Raw genomic sequence first — 20,896 nt, 5'->3', positions numbered from 1 at the left:
CACACGCCGAGTACGCTGCTCTCCTCCAATCAGGAGCAAGTCCTACAGTTTATTGGCTGAACTGGAGGCACCTGTGTAGAAGCTGTTTTCTTCTCTCCCAGCGCCATATTGTGGGAGAGCAGATGCATAGAATAAGTCTTAATTCCAGTAACTCAGTCTAGCCCGGGTTGCTCCCCACAACAATTGGCCATAATGTCAAGAGATTGGAGATCATGTATCTATCAGTAGGGGACTGGTTAAATAAATTATGGAACATCTATACAGTGGATATTATGCAGTTGTAAAAACAGCAAGGCTGTATAAATTGCTATGGAGATTTTGCCAGGACATACAGGTATGAGAGGATCTCAAAACTTTTTGCACTGGGACAAGGTCTTTGGTGCAGTAGTTAAGATGCCACTTGGTATGTGTGCATCTCATATTGGAACATTTGGGTTTGAGTCCTAGCTCCATTTTTGATTCCAGCTTCTTTTGTCTAACTTCTTGCTAATTCATTCTCTGGGAGGCAGCAGAATATTGTGAATATTTAGGGAATACACCTTTGTGAATATTTAGGGAATATATCTTTGAATGCAAGATCTCTGTCTCCATCTCATTGCCTTTCAATAAAATGAAAATTCTTAGGTAAATTTTTTTTAAAGAAATTATTCTATTTATTTGGAAGAGTTACAGAGAGAAGTAGAGCCAGAGAGAAAGAGAGGTTTTCCATTCTGCTGGTTCACTCCCCAAAAGGCCGCAGAAGCCAGAGCTGAGCTGATCTGAAGCCAGGAGCCAGGAGCTTCTTCCAGGTCTCCCACATGGACGCAGGATCCAAAGGACTTCTGCTTTCCCAGGCCATAGCAGAGAGCTTTATCAGAAGAGAAGCAGCCTGGACTTGAACTGGCACCCATATGGGGTTGGTGGTGGTGTAGGCTGGGGCTTTAACTCGCTGCGCCACAGCGCCAGGCCCCCCTAAGTAAATTTTTAAAAAGCAATATGAATGTCATACACACACAAAAAGCAAAGATTTTTGCACCAAAACAAACTTGTATCTTAACTCCACTTTCCACAAACTTTTTATAGTATCCTGGTATTAAAAATAAAGTACACAACAATGTATAAACATGCTAAGAAGCAGTATTGTTCAGTGCTTACTGTTGTGTGGATATATCCTCTCATATATATAAGTAACTTTATACTTATGAATATGTATAAATTAATTAAAATGTCTGGAATAATGGAAATTGATTACTTTGAGAGCCGGAAAATTTAGTGGTGAGGATTGGAGAGATTGGAGACAGGAATTAGAAGATTTTTTTCATAATATACTTTTTATTCCTTTTTGATGTTTATATGATGGAGTTGTAGTACTTAAGAATTTATAGCATACCAGATATTTTAAGTTGGAAGTGACCAACACAGTCCGATCTGGTTTCAGTGAACCACTACTAAGTTTTCATCACCAACACAAATGTCCCCATTAGCATTGGAAATTCAGTTTCTTTATTTTCTGCAAATTCTGGAATTTTAGACTGATGTCAGTACTTGTTAATGTTTATAACTAAGCAGAATAGAGCTCTTATATTTTAGGAAAATTTACAGTCTTAATTACTATCATTTGAACGTAGGAAAATAAATTATATTCTGTAATGACAGATAATGGCTTTGATCAGTTACAGTCACATAGATGCACCGCAACCTTGTAGTTTACTTATGGCTTCAGCCATGGTAAGATGAACAGAGAGCACCAAATTCATCACTTAGAATGTTATGAAAACTATCCTGTCCAGTGGAATTGAGATGTATTTTTATACAGACAAAATTTGACTAATAAAGCAAATTGTCTGTTTTCTCTGACAGAAAATAGATGCTTGTTTCTATCTGACCAAAATCACCAAATAGTCACACCATAAAACAGATTTCCTGTCATTGGTGCCACCAGTGGGGAATAACTTACTGGCCACAACTCTTGAAGATCCCAAATCAGACGTGGCGAAGAACCAGAAATAAACAAAGACAGTGAGTTTCAGACTCAGAAGAGGAAGGCGTTGTTCTATGACTGCTTGGAGTTTATTCCAGGGACCAAGAAAAAGATATGCCTGGGGTTGAACAGTCTCTGAGGTACATTTCTTGGACAATATTGTATATGTGTGCTCTTCAAAAAGTGCATGAAAGAGGCGTATTGTGAAAGCATGAATGTTGCACAGCCATAAACGTTTGATTCCATTTTTCCATGAATTTTTTGAACTACTCTCGTAGGTGACTTCAGTGTGGGAGACCTGGATAGAGGTCTGGCTCCTGGCTTCAGTCTGGACCGGCCCTGGCCATGGTGGCCATTTGGCCAGTAAACCAGTGGTTGGAGGATTTCACTGTCTGTCTGTCTCTCTACCATTATGCCTTTCAAATAAATAAACACATAAACAGATAGTTTTTAAAATAGAGAATCCACTTGGGCTTTTCTTTGGAGCTTCAATATCACATGATTTTCCTTAAGTTATGAGCAAGAATCTCATACGGATAAAGTGAGTGAGAATCAAAGATTCGAATAATTTTTAATGGAGGAAGTAGTAAGACAGAGAGGCTGGCTCTCATAATATTTCAATTTAAAGAGTGTGTTTTGCTCCATTTTTCTTGATTGAATATGTCCAATGAAGTCTGAAAATGTTTTGGAGAAAACTCTTGTAAAATTGTTGGAATCTACTTAGTATAGAGTTGGTCTTCTGTATGTAAAGTTAATTGAAAATGAATCATAATGGAGAATGGGAATGGGAGAAAGAGGAGGACAGGACGAGGGGTGGGAGTGTGGGTGGGAGAGCGGGTATGGTGGGAAAAATTGCTATATTCTGAAAGTTGTAATTATGAAATTTGTATTCCTTAATAAAAGGTTTCTTTGGAGAAAAAAAGAGAAAATTCTTGTAAAAATTTAGCATTAGATTTTTTTCAGGTGTTTTGACTGGCACTCCTCAACAATGCAGCTTTTCTGATAGCTATGAAATTATAGTCAAATATTTTAAGGATCAAAGTTGCCCATAATTTTAAAGACATCAAACAAAAGAATCAAATAAATAGCCATTAATTTTTTTAAAGATTTATTTATTTATTTGAAAGAGTTACACAGAGAGAGAAGGAGAGGCAGAGAGAGAGAGAGGTCTTCCATCCAATGGTTCACTCCCCAAATGGTCGCAACGGCCAGAGCTGTGCCGATCCAAAGCCAGGAGCCAGGAGCTTCTTCTGGGTCTCCAACGTGGGTGCAGGGGCCCAAGAACTTGGGCCATCTTCTACAGCTATCCCAGGCCATAGCAGAGAGCTGGATCAGAAGAGGAACAGCCAGGACTAGAACCAGCGCCCATACAGGATGCTGGCACTTCAGGCCAGGACTTTAACCCACTGCGCCACAACGCAGGCCACTAGACATTAAATTTTTATAGAGTTGATTCATTGTGGCATGGCAGAAAAATACATAAACGTGATTTTTATGTGCATTAAACTAATGTGTAACCTTTACCATTAAATTTATTTTATAATCTTATTAAGGTACAATATTCATATAACAAAAGTCCACAGTTCATGCCCGCGCCGTGGCTCCCTTGGCTAATCCTCCTCCTGCGGCGCTGGTACCCCAGGTTCTATTCCTGGTTGGGGCGCCAGATTCTGTCCTGGTTGCTCCTCTTCCAGGCCAGCTCTCTGCTGTGGCCCGGGAGTGCAGTGGAGGATGCCCCAAGTGCTTGGGCCCTGCACCCGCATGGGAGACCAGGAGGAAGCACCTGGCTCCTGGCTTCAGATCGGCACAGCACCGGCTGTGGTGGCCATTAGGGGAGGGAACCAACGGAAGGAAGACCTTTCTCTCTCTCTCTCTCTCTCTCTCTCTCTCTCTTACTAACTCTGCCTGCCCCCCCCCAAAAGGGGGGGGGAGTCCACAGTTCATAGTGCACACTTTGAAAAATGTACATTTATTTATACACTAAAGTAATCACAGCCCAGTCAGGATACAAAGTATTTGTTGCATACAAGACCCTTGCCCCTCAGTCTCTCCCAGAGGTAATCTGTTACTCTCTTTTTTGTCACCATAGATTAACTTTGCCTGTTCTTGAACTTCACATAAGTAGAAACATATGACAGGTACTAATGCAAGACATACTAATGCATGTCTTGTTCATTTGTGAGATTCATCTATATGTTGCAGATTACAGCAATAATTCTTTAAAACATTAAATTTTTTTTTTTACTTATTTGAGAAGCAGGGAATAAGAGGGAGATCCCAAATGCCCTTTAGCTGGGCTGAGGCTGAAGCTGAAGCTGGGAGCTGGGAACTCAATCCAGGCCTCCCATGTTTACTTGAGTTGCACTGCTGCCTCCCAGAGTCTGCTGCATTGGTGGGAAACTGCAGCTAGTAATCCAACTCAGGTACTCCAGTGTGGAACATGGGCATCTTAATTACTAGGTTAAGGGTCTGCTCCTTGCAGCAGTAATCTTTTTCACTTCTGTGTTGCAGTCTTTTTTTTTTTTTTTTTTTTTGACAGGCAGAGTGGACAGTGAGAGAGAGAGACAGAGAGAAAGGTCTTCCTTTGCCGTTGGTTCACCCTCCAATGGCCACTGCGGCCGGCACACCGCACTGACCCGAAGGCAGGAGCCAGGTGCTTATCCTGATCCTCCACTGCACTCCCTGGCCACAGCAGAGAGCTGGCCTGGAAGAGGGGCAACCAGGACAGAATCCGGTGCCCTGACCGGGACTAGAACCTGGTGTGCCGGCACCGCAGGCAGAGGATTAGCCTAGTGAGCCGCGGCGCCGGCCACTTCTGCGTAGTAGTCTTACTGTATGAAAAATGAAAAAAAATTATGTATTATTTGACATTTATTTTGCCTTAATGTATAATTATATGTACTGAAATATATAATTATGCTTGTTTTTTTGCATATCAACCATACAACCAGTGATTTTGCTAAGTGATCTTACTCAAATTGTATAATCAATCGTCTAGGTATACACCATGTCATCTTCACATGAGAATTTATTTTTCCCTTTTCAATATTTATACCTTTTTTTTTTTTTGACAGGCAGAGTGGACAGTGAGAAAGACAGAGAGAAAGGTCTTCCTTTGCCGTTGGTTCACCCTCCAATGGCCGCTGCGGCCGGCGCGCTGCGGCCGGTGCGCCGCGCTGATCCGATGGCAGGAGCCAGGTACTTATCCTGGTCTCCTATGGGGTGCAGGGCCCAAGCACTTGGGCCATCCTCCACTGTACTTCCTGGCCACATCAGAGAACTGGCCTGGAAGAGGGGCAACCGGGACACAATCCAGCACCCCGACCAGGACTAGAACCCGGTGTGCCGGCGCTGCAAGGCGGAGGATTAGCCTACTGAGCCGCGGCGCCGGCCAGACTATATAGATTTTGTTGTTTCTTGTTTTGGGGGGTTTTAGTGAATTGTATTCTTAAACAAATTTGTTCGTTTCAACTGAATTTTCAACTACATTGGAATGAAATTATTCATAATGTCTATAGGCTTTCTAGTTATGGCTGCCTTTTCATTCTTTGTATTATTGATTTGATCTAGCTAGAGCTTGTCCATTTTATTACTCTTATAAGTAGTCAAGTTTTGGCTTTGTTAGTTTTCTCCATTATATACCTGCTTTCCATTTTATTAATTTATTATTTAAACTTTTTTTCTTTATACTTTCCTTGGATAATTTTACTATTTTTCTTTGCCAATTCATTGATATATGTTCCTATTTTTTGAGATTTATTTACTTATTTAAAAAACAGAGTAGTTATGGAGAGAGGAGGAGAGAAAGACAGAAATCTGCTATCTAATGATTACCTCCCCAAATGGCCACCAGGCTGGGACTGGCCTAGGCTGGAGCCAGTAGGTTCTTCAGGGTTTCCCAGGTGGGTAACAGGGGCCAAGGACTTAGGCCATCGTCCACTGGTTTCTCAGGTGCATTGGCAGGGACCTGGATCAGAACTTGAGCAGCTGAACGAGAGCCCATATGGGATGCTGGCACTGCAGGCAACAGCTTAACCCTCTGTACCACAGCACCAACCCCCAATAGTAGTATTTCTTAATTTCAAATACTGAGTGAAATTTCTAGATATTTTATCAGTAGTTAAATGTTAATGTAATTCTGTGGTGGTCACAAAACACGTATTTCATAACTTGAATTCTTTGTATTTGTTGGGACTTGTTTCATGATTGATCATTTAGTCTTCTACTAAATGTTCCAAATGTATTTGAAAAGAATGTATATTCTTTGTTTTTTAAATTTATTTGAGAGAGAAAGAAAAATCTTGCATCCCTTGGTTGACTTGTGTATTTGATCTTAGCCAACTTCTTACATATGTGTGTGCAACAGCCAGAACTGAGCCAGGCTAAACCCAGGAGCTGGGAACCCAGTGCAGGTCTCTCATGTGAGTGACAGGGACCTAAGTACTTGAACCATCACCTGCTGCTTCCTTTGGGGTCACCCACATAGGTGCAGGGGCCCAAGGACTTGAGTCATCTTCTATTGCTTTCCCAGACCATAGCTGAGAGCTGTATTGGAAGTGGAGCAGCTGGGACTTGAACCAGCACCTATATGGGACGCCAGCACTGCAGGTGGCAGCTTTACCTGATACGCCACAGTGCCAGCCTCACAAGTGAATTCTTATTTTGGAGACTGTATTTTTAAATGTAGAATGAATACTGATTTTTATATAGATTTCAGTTCTTGTTGAATGCATTCATCTTTCATCTATTTTCTCATTAATTTCATTGAACATATAATTATAAATTTTTTAGCAAGTTGTTATTTAATTGAATTCTTTTTTGCTAGCTTGTTACTTCCCTTCTCCTGATGCTTTGACCCTGTCAGGTAATCTCTTATCATTCATCTTACCTCAAGAGACCTGTCTTTCCTGAGAGTTTAGGCTGGTTGGTTGCTCAGGGATTTTGAGTTTTCTGGTGTGTTCTAGAAAAGTTCCATTTTTGTAGATTGCCTTTTTTTTTTTTTTTGTAGTCTTGGAGTAATGTTATTTAGCTTTATTCAGCATAAGTAGAAATCACAAAGACATCCTAGCCATTTTAAGTTACTTTCTGTTCATTCTAAAACAAAAAATTATAATGTATATGAGGGAAATGGACATTCTGAGAATTGATGATTGCTTGTAGCTGTATCTCTACTGTTGAGGAGCAGTGTTTTTCCTTCTTACTATTGTTGAATTCTTTACAAAGTGGAGGGTTAATCTTATGATTATAAAGTAAACTGAATTATGCCATTGTAAAATTTAAAGAAAGTATAAGAAAGGAAGGAGGAGGGAGGTAGAAGGGAGAGTAGGGTGAGAAGTATCACTCTGCTTCTGAATCTGTATATATGAAATACATGGAATTTGTTCAACTTACATAAATTTTAAAAATTGTAAATAAAAAAATTTAAATGAAATGTGAATCTCTATGTTGACTGTTTTCTAGTTTTGTAAAATACCCTTTTCCCTTTAAAAAATTAAATTTCATAATGTTTATTGGCTCCCAGGGAATGTGGAAGAAATTCTTAGAGAGTTTGGAGAATGTTTTCTCCTCTACAGTGACCTAATTTTTATTTTGGTACATGTTACTTTGTCATGTCTTGGTTTTAGGCTTGTTAGAGCCTGTTGTTGTAAGGGTGCTTCCCAGATTCTATGGAAAATGGAATTAGAAGATCAATGTATTTTGGTGTGAAGAAAATTTGGAATCCACGCATAGTTTTTCATGATACACACTTGCCCTGAACTTTCTGAAGCCCCTCCTACTGTGGCCTGTTCCCAAGGCAGGGCCTTTCTGCAGTGTCAGTTGAGAGCTCAGAGTTTGTGCAGTGCTCCTGCATCTTTGTAGAGTTTGTTGGCCTCTGTCTCCTCAGCACTGTTGGCTGCATAAATGTCTACTCAGCTCTTTAGTTTTTCTTTTTCAGTGGCTTTCTTGGCATCTTGTATTACTTGTTGTAAGCTTAAGAATGAGTTGATGATTTGAAGAGAGTATCGTAAATGCTTTTGGGCTGTTTCTCTACTGGTCTTTGGGAAAGGCTTTTATTCTCTGAAGCCCCGTTTGCTTTGGTAAATCCAGCTTTCCCCTTGCCTCCTTGACTCACTTAGTTGATTTACAACATTGTGATTTGGAGAAACCTCACATACAACAAGGAATGATTAAATCGGGTATTCCTTGTGTCAAAGATCGTAGCCCTGGAAGTTCTGCCAGTGTTGGTCATTTTCTGGTACCTTCAGACAAATAGTTTTCTTTTTTGCCCAGTATTCATAGTTCTCATCCGGTGCTAGTTTGATGTGCTTTGTGGCATAGATTTGAACCAGAAATGCCGTATCTAACTTTATCCTGGAATTTTACTAATGCTCAGCATACATCTATAAGTATTGATGCAAAGAGTTACTGCTGCAAATCTTTTGAAGTATCATGCTGTGTTGAACAGATAAAATCAGTCCTGAGATAGTAATTACCATAGACCATAAAGTTAACCAGGTGTGCACCTTACTTGCATCTCCTTGAATAAAAGCAGGCATTTGGTGTATCACAAAAGATCTCTGAAAGCCAGGGTGTTCTTTTAACTAAAACTTCAAACCTGACATACAGTTTTTCTGCTCTTTGTATTGTAATCATTGGTAGCTCTCATAGAAATGGAAATTCTATTTAGAATCTCTTATGTTTTTGTTTCTAGGAAGATGAAGTCCTCAGTACATTCTGAAGAGGATGATTTTGTTCCAGAACTGCACAGGAATGTGCATCCCCGAGAGCGGCCTGATTGGGAAGAAACACTTAGTGCAATGGTAATGTCAGTTTTATGCACATGCATATGTGTATTATCGTATTTACCAGAGGGAAAGGGATGAGGAATTATTCCTCACCGAAATACGGATTTTTTGTTACATTGTTCATTTATTCAAGAAGTCTTTATTGAGCATTGCTGTGTTCCAGATGTTGTTCTAGATAGATTCTGTGGGGTCACAGTGTAGTATATTGCGCTATGTGTAGGTATAGTTGCTGATTACAGGGGTGGTCACAGATGGCCTCTGTGTGAAGGTGAGATTGGAGCAGGGACCAGAAGAATGTGAAGAGCAAGCAGTATGTTTTTCTGGGAACTGATTATTTTAGGAAACAGAAAAAAACAAGTTAAATATTATGGTATAGAATTAAAAGGCAAGTTGGAAGAAACACAAATAGGGCAAAGTGCCTGAAATTGAACGAGCCAGGGGAAGAAGAGAGGGGATGAAGTCAAAGGAGTGGTTTGGGTGGCTGCAGAGCGGCTTCCTGGGTTCTTGTAGTCCGTTAGTAAGGGCTTTCACTTCTAATGCTGAGTGAGATGGGAAACCATTGCAGGACTTTTGACATAATCTGGCTTAGATTGTAAAGGAACTTTCAGGCTGCTGTAAGTAGGGGGAGACAAAAAAGATAGTAAAGAGATCAATTAGAAGGTGTTCAATGATGGTGGTTTGAAAAAGGGTGGTAGGAGATGTGTGAGAATTGGTTAGATTGTGGATATAGATTTGTAGAAAAAGCCAACCATTTCTGATGATCAGAAGGATAAAATGATATCAAGGATGAACTCAAAATTTTTGGCCTGATCAAGCTGAAGAATGGAACATACATTTATTGAGATGTTAGACATTTTTGTTGAGGGGTAGGTAGAAAAATCAGCTTTTAGTTTTCTACGTAAGTTTGAGATCCATGTTTTTTTTTTTTTTTTTAAGATTTTATTTATTTATTTAAAAGAATTACAGAGAGGGAGAAGGAGAGACAGAGAGAGAGAGGTCTTCCATCTGCTGATTCACTTCCTAAATTGCTGTGCCAGGCTAAAGCCAGAAGTCAGGAGCTTCATCTGGGTCCCCCACATGGCTGCAGGGGCTCAAGGACTTGGATCACCTTCTGCTGCTTTACCAGGCGTGTTAGCAGGAAGCTGGATCAAGGAAGTGGAACAGCTGGGACTTGAACCGACACCCATATGGAATGCTGGTGCTGGAGGCATTGGCTTAACCCGCTGTGCCACAGCATCAGTCCTGAGATCCATGTTTAGTTTATTACAACTTTCTGTAGTTAGGTCTGTTAAAAAGAACAATGAAATTTGTGTCTGTGTGTGACATTTTATTTAATTATGGCTCAACATTAGTATTCCCTATTGTCAAAATTGAGTGTAGACGTTCATCTGTAATAAGACTACTTTTAAAAATGTCTTTTCACTCAGTTACTGTAAATACTGACATCAGCTCATAGCTATATGATTTTAATTCAGCTTCTTCATTACTCAAGAAATACAAAATTCTGTTAGGGTCTTGAGTTAGCCAGCTTTTCATCACTTTAACTAAAATACTGGAGGAAAGTAACTTAGGAAGGAAGAAAGTTTCTTTTCGCATACAGTTTGTCAATTCACAATCCAAGACTGAGCAGCCCCATTGGTCAGGACTCTGTGGAGGCTGACGATAGCCTAGGGATGATCACATATTGACAGGAAGAAGAGAGAGATAGGCAGCGTACTGTTCCTTGACCCTCTCTGGCCTGTCATTACAATGCCGTCGTGATTCCATCATGGGACTCCATCCAAGCAAGTGATGAAGTCCAGTCACTTTTCAGAGGTACCTTGTGTGGGGCCGGCACCCGTGGCGCACTAGGTTAATCCTCCGCCTGCGGTGCCAGCATCCCATATGGACACCAAGTTCTGGTCCTGGCTACTCCTCTTCCAGTCCAGCTCTCTGCTGTGGCCTGGGAAGGTGGTGGAGGATGGCCCAAGTGCTTGGGCCCCTGCACGTGCATGGGAGACCAGGAGGAGGCACGTAGCTCCTGGCTTCAGATCGGCGTAGCTCCGGTCGTTGTGGCCATTTGGGGAGTGAACCAACAGAAGGAAGACCTTTCTCTCTGTCTCTCTGCCTGTAACTCTACCTGTCAAAAAATAAATAAATAAAATCTTTTAAAAAAAAAAAAGATGCCTTTGTGTATGTGTGTATGTGAGACTGTAATTGGATTAAGCCTCCACCCATACTCCATCAACCATTAATCCATAAACTTTAACATAAGACTTTGAGGTTCAGATGTTCAAACCATAACAGTTCTGCTTTTGATATTTGCTTTTAATGTCCATGATGTTGCAGATTATCACCTCCAGTCTAAGGCAACGTGGAAGTTCCTGTATCGCATAGTTATATGGAGTTTGCTGTTTGGAAATTTACTTTGCAATTTTTATTGTAGTTTGCTGTAACTTTAATTTGAACATGGAAAACATATACCCTTAGAATTTCTCTTCTTGTTCTATTGTTTGCTGTCTTGGGAAACATGTACAGTAGCGAGCACTTTCTTGCGGCTCTAAGAATATTAGCTGTCATCAAAATGACTTTCTTATTGTATTTCTTATATAAGCTATGTTTTGTCTTTTAATTTTAGAATACATTCAATAAGAAGTAGCAAGTCTGCAGTGAAAACTAATTAGCAAAGTTACTTAGTGTTCAGTGATAATGTATCCAACTACAAATCCTTTTTCTTTCACATTTTTTTAAACCAAAATTGGTTATAATATTCTTAGTATATTACATTTCAGGTTGTACTGAATTAATATTTGCTCAATATATTTGAGAGTATTTTCACCACTAGTTGTCCCGTGTTGACTGTTCCTACGGCCTAATTCTTCAGCCACTTCACACTCAACATTGGTTTCTCAATAACTGAGCAATATTGGTTACTCATCCATTTTGCTGACTTAGCGAGTCAAGGAAAGCCACTCATTAAACCACAGAGCAAATGTTGATTTTCCTCAAAAGGTCCTTAATTCTTCAAGCAACTGCTCTCCCCAGAAGGCTGATAAACTTAAAACAGTTTGTTTTTTCTAAGCATACTTCTTTGACTTGTTGCACTCAAACATGATTTAATTAACTCACCATTAGTAAAATACTTTCTGTCCTTGGATAAAATGGGCAACTTGGAAATTTATTTAGATAGCAATCTTGTTTTTTTTTTTAAGATTTTTATGAAGAAATTTTGCATGGTGATATACTCTATTTTAAATTTTTAGTGTTGATTTCCTTGAATTTAGAATGTTATGTTGACTGCATAGATTTGTATGGTTGATGTATATTTAATTCTGTGAGCACAGGAGAAATGTCATTGTATAAGAAACAATGTTTTGCCATCTATTTTGATGAAAAAAATAATTGATAAAGAAATATGACATCCTAAGTGCATTCATATCCTCTTTTATTTTTACATGATATAAATGCATTGGTAGTTTTTTAAAATGTAGTTTGGTAACACATGCTGCAATTGAAATGCTGTTGATTTATAATTAAATTTTACAATTTATATTGTGCCAAGCAGCAGTGTGAACTGATGACAATGTCACATATGCTCTTTATTTGCACCTACTCAGCTCTGTCATTGCAGTGTGAAAGCAGTCATAAGAAATTCTTACACAAATGAATGTGACTGTCTTCCAATAAAACTTTATTTATGGACACTGATATTTGAATTCCATGTAATTTTCCTGTGTCATTCAAGAATAATTCTTTTGACTTTTTTTGCTGCCAACATTTAAAAACTTCTTTCAGTTTGAAAGGTGGCTATATAATAATCGGTGGTGGGCTAGATTAGTCCCAGTTTTTTGACCCCTACTTTAATATATACTGTAACTGAAGATGTAAGTCTAAGAGGTAAAGTTTTCCTAAACTTTCCAGAAAGAAAATGGTGTTATTTTAATTCTCATTATGTGCTTTCCATATCTATATCATACTTATTTCATTGTAATCTAATTCATATGAGTTTATCTGCCTCCCTAGTAGGTTGCTTAGTTCTTTGAGAGAGGGTAGGAATCACCTTGTGTTTGTTTTTATTGAAGAATAAGGTTTAAAGGTTTAAAAGAGGCACTACTAATGAATTTCCTGCAAAGACAGAATGAACAAATGTTAAAGATTTAACTCATTATTTAATGAAGGCACTAGTTGGACGTTAAAACTGATTCAGGGGTCCATGTTGTAGAACAGTGGGTTAAGTCACAGTTTGTGACTCTGGCATCCCATATTGGAGTGCAGGTTCAGGTCCTGGCTGATGTGGCCTTCTGCTAATGTGCCTGGGAAGGCGGCAGATGGTGGCTCAAGTACTTGGGACCCTGCCACACACATGACAGATCTGGTAGAGTTCAGTTCCTGGCTTTGGCCTGGCTCAGTCCCAGCTGTTGTTACTATTTATGGAGTGAACCAGTAGATGAAAGATCTCTGTTGCTTCTCCCTGTCACTCTGCTTTTCAAATAAATAAATAAATAAGTATTAAAAAAAAAACTGGTCAAAATACCTTCCTTTCATATTCGTCAAACCATGATTAAATATATAACAAAATGGATGGAATACTGTTCACCTCCACTGAACACAGTTTTTATTTCAGTGGAATGATTTATATTACTATCAGTTTTTTTTTAAGTTAACTTGCGTCTTTACAAAATTATAAAATAGTCTAGTCAAAAGCAAAGTCCCATACTCCTGTTGAATCAGGTAATTCAGGAGATGCCTGCATTCCATTGAAAAGGATAGTAGTGGGGCCGGCACTGTGGAATAGCTGGTAAGGCTGCTGTGTGCAGTGCTGGTATCTTATACGGGCGCCTGTTCGAGTCCTGGCTGCTCCACTTCTGATGCAGCTCTCTGGTTATGGCCTGGGAAAGCAGTAGAAGAAGACCCAAGTCCTTGGGCCCCTGCACCTGCATGGGAAGACCTGGAAGACGCTCCTGGCTCCTGGCTTCTGATTGGCCCAGTTCTGGATGTTGTAGCCATTTGGGGGGTGAACCAGTGGATGGATGACCTCTCTCTCTCTCTTTCTTTTTGCCTCTCTGTGACTCTGTCTTTCAAATAAAAATAAATAAATATTAAAAAATGAAAGGGTAGTAGTAATAGTTTTGCCCATTTATGAATCTTTCACAATTTTATGGCAATTTTTACAACCTTCAGTTAATCTACATTTAATTTGTTGAGTGAAAAGAAAGGTGACACTTGTGTGTATGTGGTGCTCCCTTTACTCTATATTCTGTCATGTTATATACATGTGAAATAACTGAATTTTCTGGCATCTACATTGATATATTTAAGTACTTACAGAAAATACTATTTATATTGTGCATTTTAGTGTGTATTTTGTACTCTAATTTCTTCATATAAAGTACCCTGAGGACAGGTGCTATAATCTTTCGGGAATTTAACAAGAGGTATAGTGCATTGCTAGGTTGAAAAAAGTGTACAATAAATGATGAAAGGGTATAAATGAGATTAGACTCACACATGAAAGGCAGAGTTACTGAGAGAGGGATAAACAGAGAGAAAGAGAGATCTTCCGTCTGTTGTTTCTCTCCCCAAATGGCCACAAGGGCCCAGGCTGGGCGGGATGGAAGCCAGGTGCCAGGAGCTTCTTTTGGGTTTCCCATGTGGGTGTAGGGGCCACCTTCCCCTACTTTCCCAGTCACATTAGCCAGGAGCTGGATTGGAGATTAGCAGCTAGGACTTGAACCATTGCTCATACAGGATGCGGGAGTTTGAGGCATTGGTTTTACCCACTATGCTATAATGCTGGCTGGCCCCATTTTTATTTCTCTCTCTCTCTTTTTTTTTTTTTTTTTTTTTTTTGGATGGGACGTGGAGGGGCACATTTAACTGCTTGTTTTTTTTTCTTGAAAGTACCTTCAGTTTTTCTAGCTTTTGAACTCATTTTTTGTTCATTAATATGAGTTTCTTCTCATATGTTTTCTCTTTTCTCTCCCCTCTCTGCTCCCATATTTTAAAACAAAAGTGAGGCTGTTGGTACAGTTTTCTTGGTTATCACAAGTGGCGCTTGGGCCATTTCCCCTGTATTGCCCACTTGTTGAAAGAGAAAGAAGTTGATACCCCAGCTGGATTGTTTCTCCTGAATAATCTTGAACAAGAGATAATTTAAGAGTTAGTGTGCATTTTGCTGATTGCTCCTTGAAGAGATAGTTGTCCACTTTCTTTAAGTACTTACGCTTGTTCTTTTTACCCATCAACTTGTAAAAACATTTGTGGCTTGAATTAAAAAAAAAGTCTTTGCAAATACTCACTAAATGAAGATCTTAGCTCTGTTATTGCTGTGTGATATTTAACTTCTATTTTTGATTGATGGATGAATTTTAAATCAGAGAAAAGGATGATGTTTATCATCTCATGGTCTGTAAAAGCTGAATGTTTTATGTAATGATGCTTTGTGAGCAATCACAAATGCAACCATCGATTAATATGCAAAGTCCAGGTTTTGAGTTTCTGCCAGTACAGCTCTCCAGTAACAACTGCAAGCCTTCCTCTGCTTCATCCCCTTCCGTGGTGTGCTGTTTTGGCTGGAATTGTGGGATTTCTCCAGCATGCACTGAGTTGGATTGTATGAAATTGCTAATATTATAGGTTAAAAAAGGTTGAAAATTTGCAGTTTCATGAAGTTAAGCCTGAAAGCATTGAACTCTTGAAATAGTGCTTAAGCCTGTCATTTCATTGTTAATAATTAAACTGAAAACCACATTCCAAATATTACACTATTTAAGCTGTAGGTGATTTGAATGTTACTTTTACCCATAAAATTTGTGGTATAGCTTTTCAAAATACCTGTAAGTTTACAAAATATTCAAGGAAAACACTACACAAAACATGTGTACTCAGAGGAATAATGATTCCTCGGGGTCTCAACTGGAGGGTGGGAGTAGTCTTAAAATCTTACTGTTTCTTCCTTTAATAAAAATCTTGCCTGCCAGGCATCTCATTTGTGATTCTTTCTTCCCTTCTCTTCATACGGTTTTATTCTAATATTTATATTTGAATAATATATGTAACATGTGAATTCTTATTACTAGATAACAATGTGTACAAAATTCAAATGTAGAAATAGAGTATTATTTTCTAGCAGCACTAAAGACTAATTTACCTCAGTGAAGTATCTTTAAAGGCAACAGGATACTATTAGATTTTCCTAGGAACCTCTATATAAAATTATACATTATTGGAACCCTGTATCTGTAACAAATAAAAAACTGAATAAATAGAATTATTTTTAATGATCTGGGCAGATGGGATGAGATGAGGAAAATGACAAATCTTAATTATAGAAGAATATAAATTTCAGAACCTTTAAAAGTTTTGCTTAATGTGTAAATGTGTTCGTTTTAGGTTGATTAACCAGCTGTTGCCTAGTGGAGGGGTTGTGCTAATTATCCTAATGGTGCTTGCTAATAATTCTTCCCAAATTGTCTTAAACACTGCCTCTGAATAAATTTCCTTGCGGTTAATTGATTCTCTCTGGGGAAATATTTTCGGTAAAAGTGAGCTTTACGGCAATTCCTTTGCTGTCAGAACACTAATTTTATGATCATTTTTAGATTTTTTTTTCTTTCATCCCCCTCAGAGTTCCTAAACTAGAAAATTGAATGGGAATAACTGTATTGTTTACTCCTGGGCCTTAGTTCATGGCTGTGTGTATAGTCTGTGGTGTCCAGGCATTATGACATTAGGAAATGAAAATATCCCCTTTACTATTACTTTGCATTCAGAAGTCTTGAGTTTTTGCATATGTGAAGCATGTATTAGTACAATAGCTAACCTTGTCAAGTAGGATGGAAGTACACATAATGCTGAAAAGAATTTTAAGAGGGAACACCAGGAAACAGTCACAGATTTGATTTAGAAAGTACATGTGTGTTTTAAGGGATTGTTGGTATTTTGTGGAGATTCATCTGAACTTGTGATTACAGGTTTATAAAAAATGGAATAATTTTTCTTCCTCATTACTTTATAGTGATGCCATCTCTAGGGAATTATAAAATTATGAAGTACCCTTTGAATCAGTGAAGAATAGTGTTAAGTAGTCTATTTTTAGCATTAAGGATTTCTTTTTTGTATCAAAATTCTTTTGAAAATATCCCAAAAGTGGCAGGTATTGGGCTTACGGTCAGGAAGCTGCTTGAGACAACTTGCATCCCATGTTGGAGTGCCACAGTTTGAGTCCTGACTTGGCTTCCAATTCCAGCTTCCTGCTAATGAAGACCCCGGGGGGCAGCAGGTGATGGCTCAAGTGATTCGGTTCCTGCTACCATGTGGAAGACTTGGATTAAGGATTAAGTTCTTATCTCCTGGTTTATGCCTGGCACAGCCCTGGTCATTGCTGGCATTTGAGGAGTGAGCCAGTTAGAGTGCCCTCTGTCTGTCTGTCTGTCTCTGTCTCTCAAAAAAAAAAAAAAAAGATTCTGGGAGAGAACTCAGTTGAATTTCTTTGTGACATACATACTGTTGTTCAACTAAATATTTATTTTGTTTAGAAAATTTATTTTTATGAATTTATTTCTTCTATAGTGTTGAGATACTTATTTTTTCTCACATTGTTTCGTGTTTCTTTGTGGGAAAGGTGATAATACTTAGACCAGTTATAATGTAAATGTTTCTATAAACATATCATTTCTGAGATTTCATTATATGTATTTTCTGTGGTTCAATTGTGGTTGGTTATTGAAAGTGGCAGTTGCCATTCTTGACAGTACAAATTTTGTATTAAAGTATCATTTATTCAGTTGATCCATGTGTGAGCCTGTAGCTCTACTAGCAACAAAACAACTCCTGTAATGTTTTCCCTATTTATGTCCACAGATATTTCCCATTATCTGTATTTTAAGCAGAAATGTTATTTTTCATAATCATTGTCAAGAAATATTACTTATAACATTAATCTTAAGGTCCTGTGGCCACCCTCAAATTCTGAGTACAAATAACAAAGGCAATACAAAAAATAGAATTTGAACCTGTTGAAGAAAATGAGAAATGGCAAAAAAAAGAAAAAACTTACAATTTTCCCCTTTCATTTTTCAGAATCTTTTTGCTAGCTTCAAACATAAAGATGACGTTGATTAAGACTTCTTTCCCCTTTGTGTATTGTTATTTTGTTGTTGTTGTTGTTCCTTGATGAAAAGAATATTCCTGGACCACTTTGGTAGTAATATGCACTTAATACATACTGTGTTTTTATGTCCTTTGTGAATCTTGTTTGGTGATACTACTTTTGATTATCTATAGTGTTAATTATTCATTTTGATAAATAGCTTACTTTTCTTGACATTCAAATTTAGCATTAAGGTATCATTTACTCAGTTGATCTCAGATATATGTTTATGTAAAAATATGCACATATGCATATATGTTATTTGGCTACTGTGCCTTATCAAAGTATGAGAGAATCTTATATAAACTCTACTGTATTAAATATGCAATCATATCTTCCTTGTTGAGTAATGAATGTTGTGGATTTGAGCTTGGGAATTCCCACCCTTCCTCTGCTCTGTTCTCTACTGCAGGAGGCAGATCCCTGCAAACTATTCCAGTAGATTTGGTGAATTGGAGGCACTGGTGGGATATTGGAGGTGGGAGGAGGGAAGGAAAACTTATATTCCTTCCTCTTTTTGTCTGCTTTGGGAGGCAACTCTACAGTGATTCTAGCATCCACCAGATAATGCATAATTTGGCTCCATGATTAACCAAAAAATCTTTTTTACTCTTGCAACATGGGTGCATTTCATCATAGCAGTGTTTTTATTCTTGTTGTTTCCTAAATTGACTGTAACATGAATATTCAATATTGCACATTAGAATCATACACTAATCTAGTCGCATTTATTTATGACAGTTGGTGATGCATTTGCACATGGTCAGTGTAAAGTAATATGCACAGGTGGAAGAAGCCAGTTAGTTTGCTTTCTTTCTGTTTTACTCTTTGTTGTTTGTTTCTTTCTTTTTTCTTTCTCTCTTCTTCCTATTTCTCTTTGAATGTGTTTCATAAAACAAAACTTGCTTATATAGAAAATGCAGGAAAGTAGAAAGAAAAAATAAACTCAACCCATGTCTTGATTTTTATAGGGGTTGAGATTATATTGGTATATTTACTTTACGACTTTTTTTTTTTAAGATTTATTTATTATTTTAAGGTCAGAGTTACAGAGAGAGAGAAGGAGAGGCAGAGAGAGAGAGAGAGAGAGAGAGAAAGTCTTCCATCTTCTGGTTCACTCCCCAACTGGCTGCAGTGGCTGGAGCTGAGCCAATCCGGAGCCAGGAGTCTCCTCTGGGTCTCCCACACTGGTGCAGGGGCCCAAGGACTTGGGCCATCTTCTACTGCTTTCCCAGGCCATAGCAGAGAGCTGGATCGGAATTGGACTTGAACTGGCCTTCATATGGGAGGCTGGTACTGCAGTGCCTTACCCACTATGCCACAGCACCAGGCCTATCTTTTAAGACTTTTTACAGTATAAAGAGTTTTTAATAAATATCAATATAAGTACTTATTTTCTTAGGCAAATTTCTCGAGATTGTTAATTTAAAAGAATATTGCTGTGTTGATAATTCCCCTTTTCCCATCATGTCTGGGAATGATTTTTTAATAATTGTAAGCAATGTACAATTTTATATCTTCTTGTCCATTTAACATAAGCATTCTACCTTGTCATTAAGATGCCATAGTACAGAGAAAAACTGAGTATTCTCCATTGTATGTTATGGGAGGTGTCACAGGTAAAGGAGTTGGGGTCACTGAGAAGGAAGAAATCTCTGGGAAAGCCTGCTGTTAGAAGTAGTTCGGGACACCTTAGAAGGGGTCGGAAAAAAACACACAGCCGTGGAGAGGGGGAGGAATTCCGATGTCCAGCTGGAAAGTCGGAGAATGGAAGAGATGGTAACATTCAGTCAGGTCAGGGTAGTTCCCACCAGTTTTCTGTTCCACTTGCAGAGTTTGCATTTCCAGAGTTTTCCTCCAAGTGAGCCCCTTACTGCCAGGAAGAGAGGCTTTAGCAGGGAGTTTGGGAGAAGAGGGACGCCAGTGGAGTCCTGAAATGCTAGCAGGAAGAGGCCTCTGAGGCTTCATCACAGTCTTGGGAGAGAGCGCTGAAATTACTGACAGGTACAGGAGCCTGAAAGCACTCGGGATTCCTGAGCCCACAGTTAGTATGCATTTCCTGTTACTGCTGAAGAAATCATCCCATGCTGAAAACATTGCCCATTCTTTATCCCCCAGTCATGTAGGTCAGAAGTCAGAGCAGGCAGAACTGGGCTCTCTGCTCAGCTCCTCTGAAGGCAGAGATCAAGTGTGGGCTGCTTTGCGTTCTCATTGGATGTTCTCTGGAAGAATCTGCTCCCTGACTCATTCAGGCTGCGGGCAGAATGCGGTTCCTTGTGGCATGTGTCTGAGGTCACTATTCACTTCCCGGCTGTCAGTGGGGCTGTTCTCTGTTCCCAGACTCCACCTGAATTCTTTGTCATGTGGCCCAGTCTTCCAAGTCAGCAGCGGCTCCTCTTTATTCCAGTCTTCTTTCACTTTCCATTCTGCTACCAGCTGAGAAAAATCCTGCTTTTGAAGTGCTCATGTGATTAGAACTCCACCCCCCACCCCCACCCCCCGCGCCGGCCTTACTCAACCTGAAAATTTTTGTTTTAAGATCCACTGACCTATTAATTCTTTCTGCAAAATCATGTCACCTCAGTAGTACCTAAACTGATTGGATAATGGGGTTGGATGGGGCCTTTTAGAACTTTGCCTAGCACAGGTTTTTTTTTTTTTTTTTTTTTTTAAGATTTATTTTTATTTATTTGAAAGACAGAGTTGCAGAGAGAGAGAGAGGTCTTCCATCTGCTGGTTCACTCCCCAAATGGCCACAACGGCTGGAGCTGTGCCAATCCGAAGCCATGAGCCAGGAGCTTCTTCCAGGTCTCCCATGCGGGTGCAGGGGCCCAAGGACTTGGGCCATCTTCCACTGCTATCCCAGGTCATAGCAGAGAGCTGGATGGGAAGAGGAACAGCTGGGACTAGAACCGGTGCCCATGTGGGATGCCGGCGCTTCAGGCCAGGGCGTTAACCTGCTTCGCCACAGCGCCAGCCCCAAGCACACTGTTAAATGTTTTCTCTGTTATTTATCCTTCA

At 39.2% G+C, this 20,896-nt stretch overlaps 1 protein-coding gene across 6 annotated transcripts in view; it reads left to right on the top strand.

Moving 5' to 3' along the window:
* Positions 1-20,896, top strand: part of ARHGAP32 (Rho GTPase activating protein 32) — a 318,906-nt gene that overhangs the window by 125,411 nt on the left and 172,599 nt on the right. For 3 of the 6 annotated variants that reach the window (XM_070048334.2, XM_070048333.2, XM_089314208.1), the window contains one exon: positions 8,652-8,760. In XM_070048334.2, coding sequence (XP_069904435.1) covers positions 8,656-8,760 — 105 coding nt within the window. In that variant the 5' untranslated portion in view covers positions 8,652-8,655. Of the gene's footprint in view, positions 1-1,940; positions 2,101-8,651; positions 8,761-20,896 lie in introns of those variants that run through there. The other 3 variants (XM_089314211.1, XM_070048330.2, XM_089314204.1) reach the window with 2 other exon arrangements.

Source organism: Oryctolagus cuniculus, chromosome 1, assembly GCF_051225735.1.
Source record: "Oryctolagus cuniculus isolate XC-2025 breed Fujian yellow rabbit chromosome 1, ASM5122573v1, whole genome shotgun sequence".
NCBI classification, from domain to species: Eukaryota; Metazoa; Chordata; class Mammalia; order Lagomorpha; family Leporidae; genus Oryctolagus; species Oryctolagus cuniculus.
Note: the sequence above shows the minus strand (reverse complement) of the source record. Positions and strands in the feature narration are given on the sequence as shown.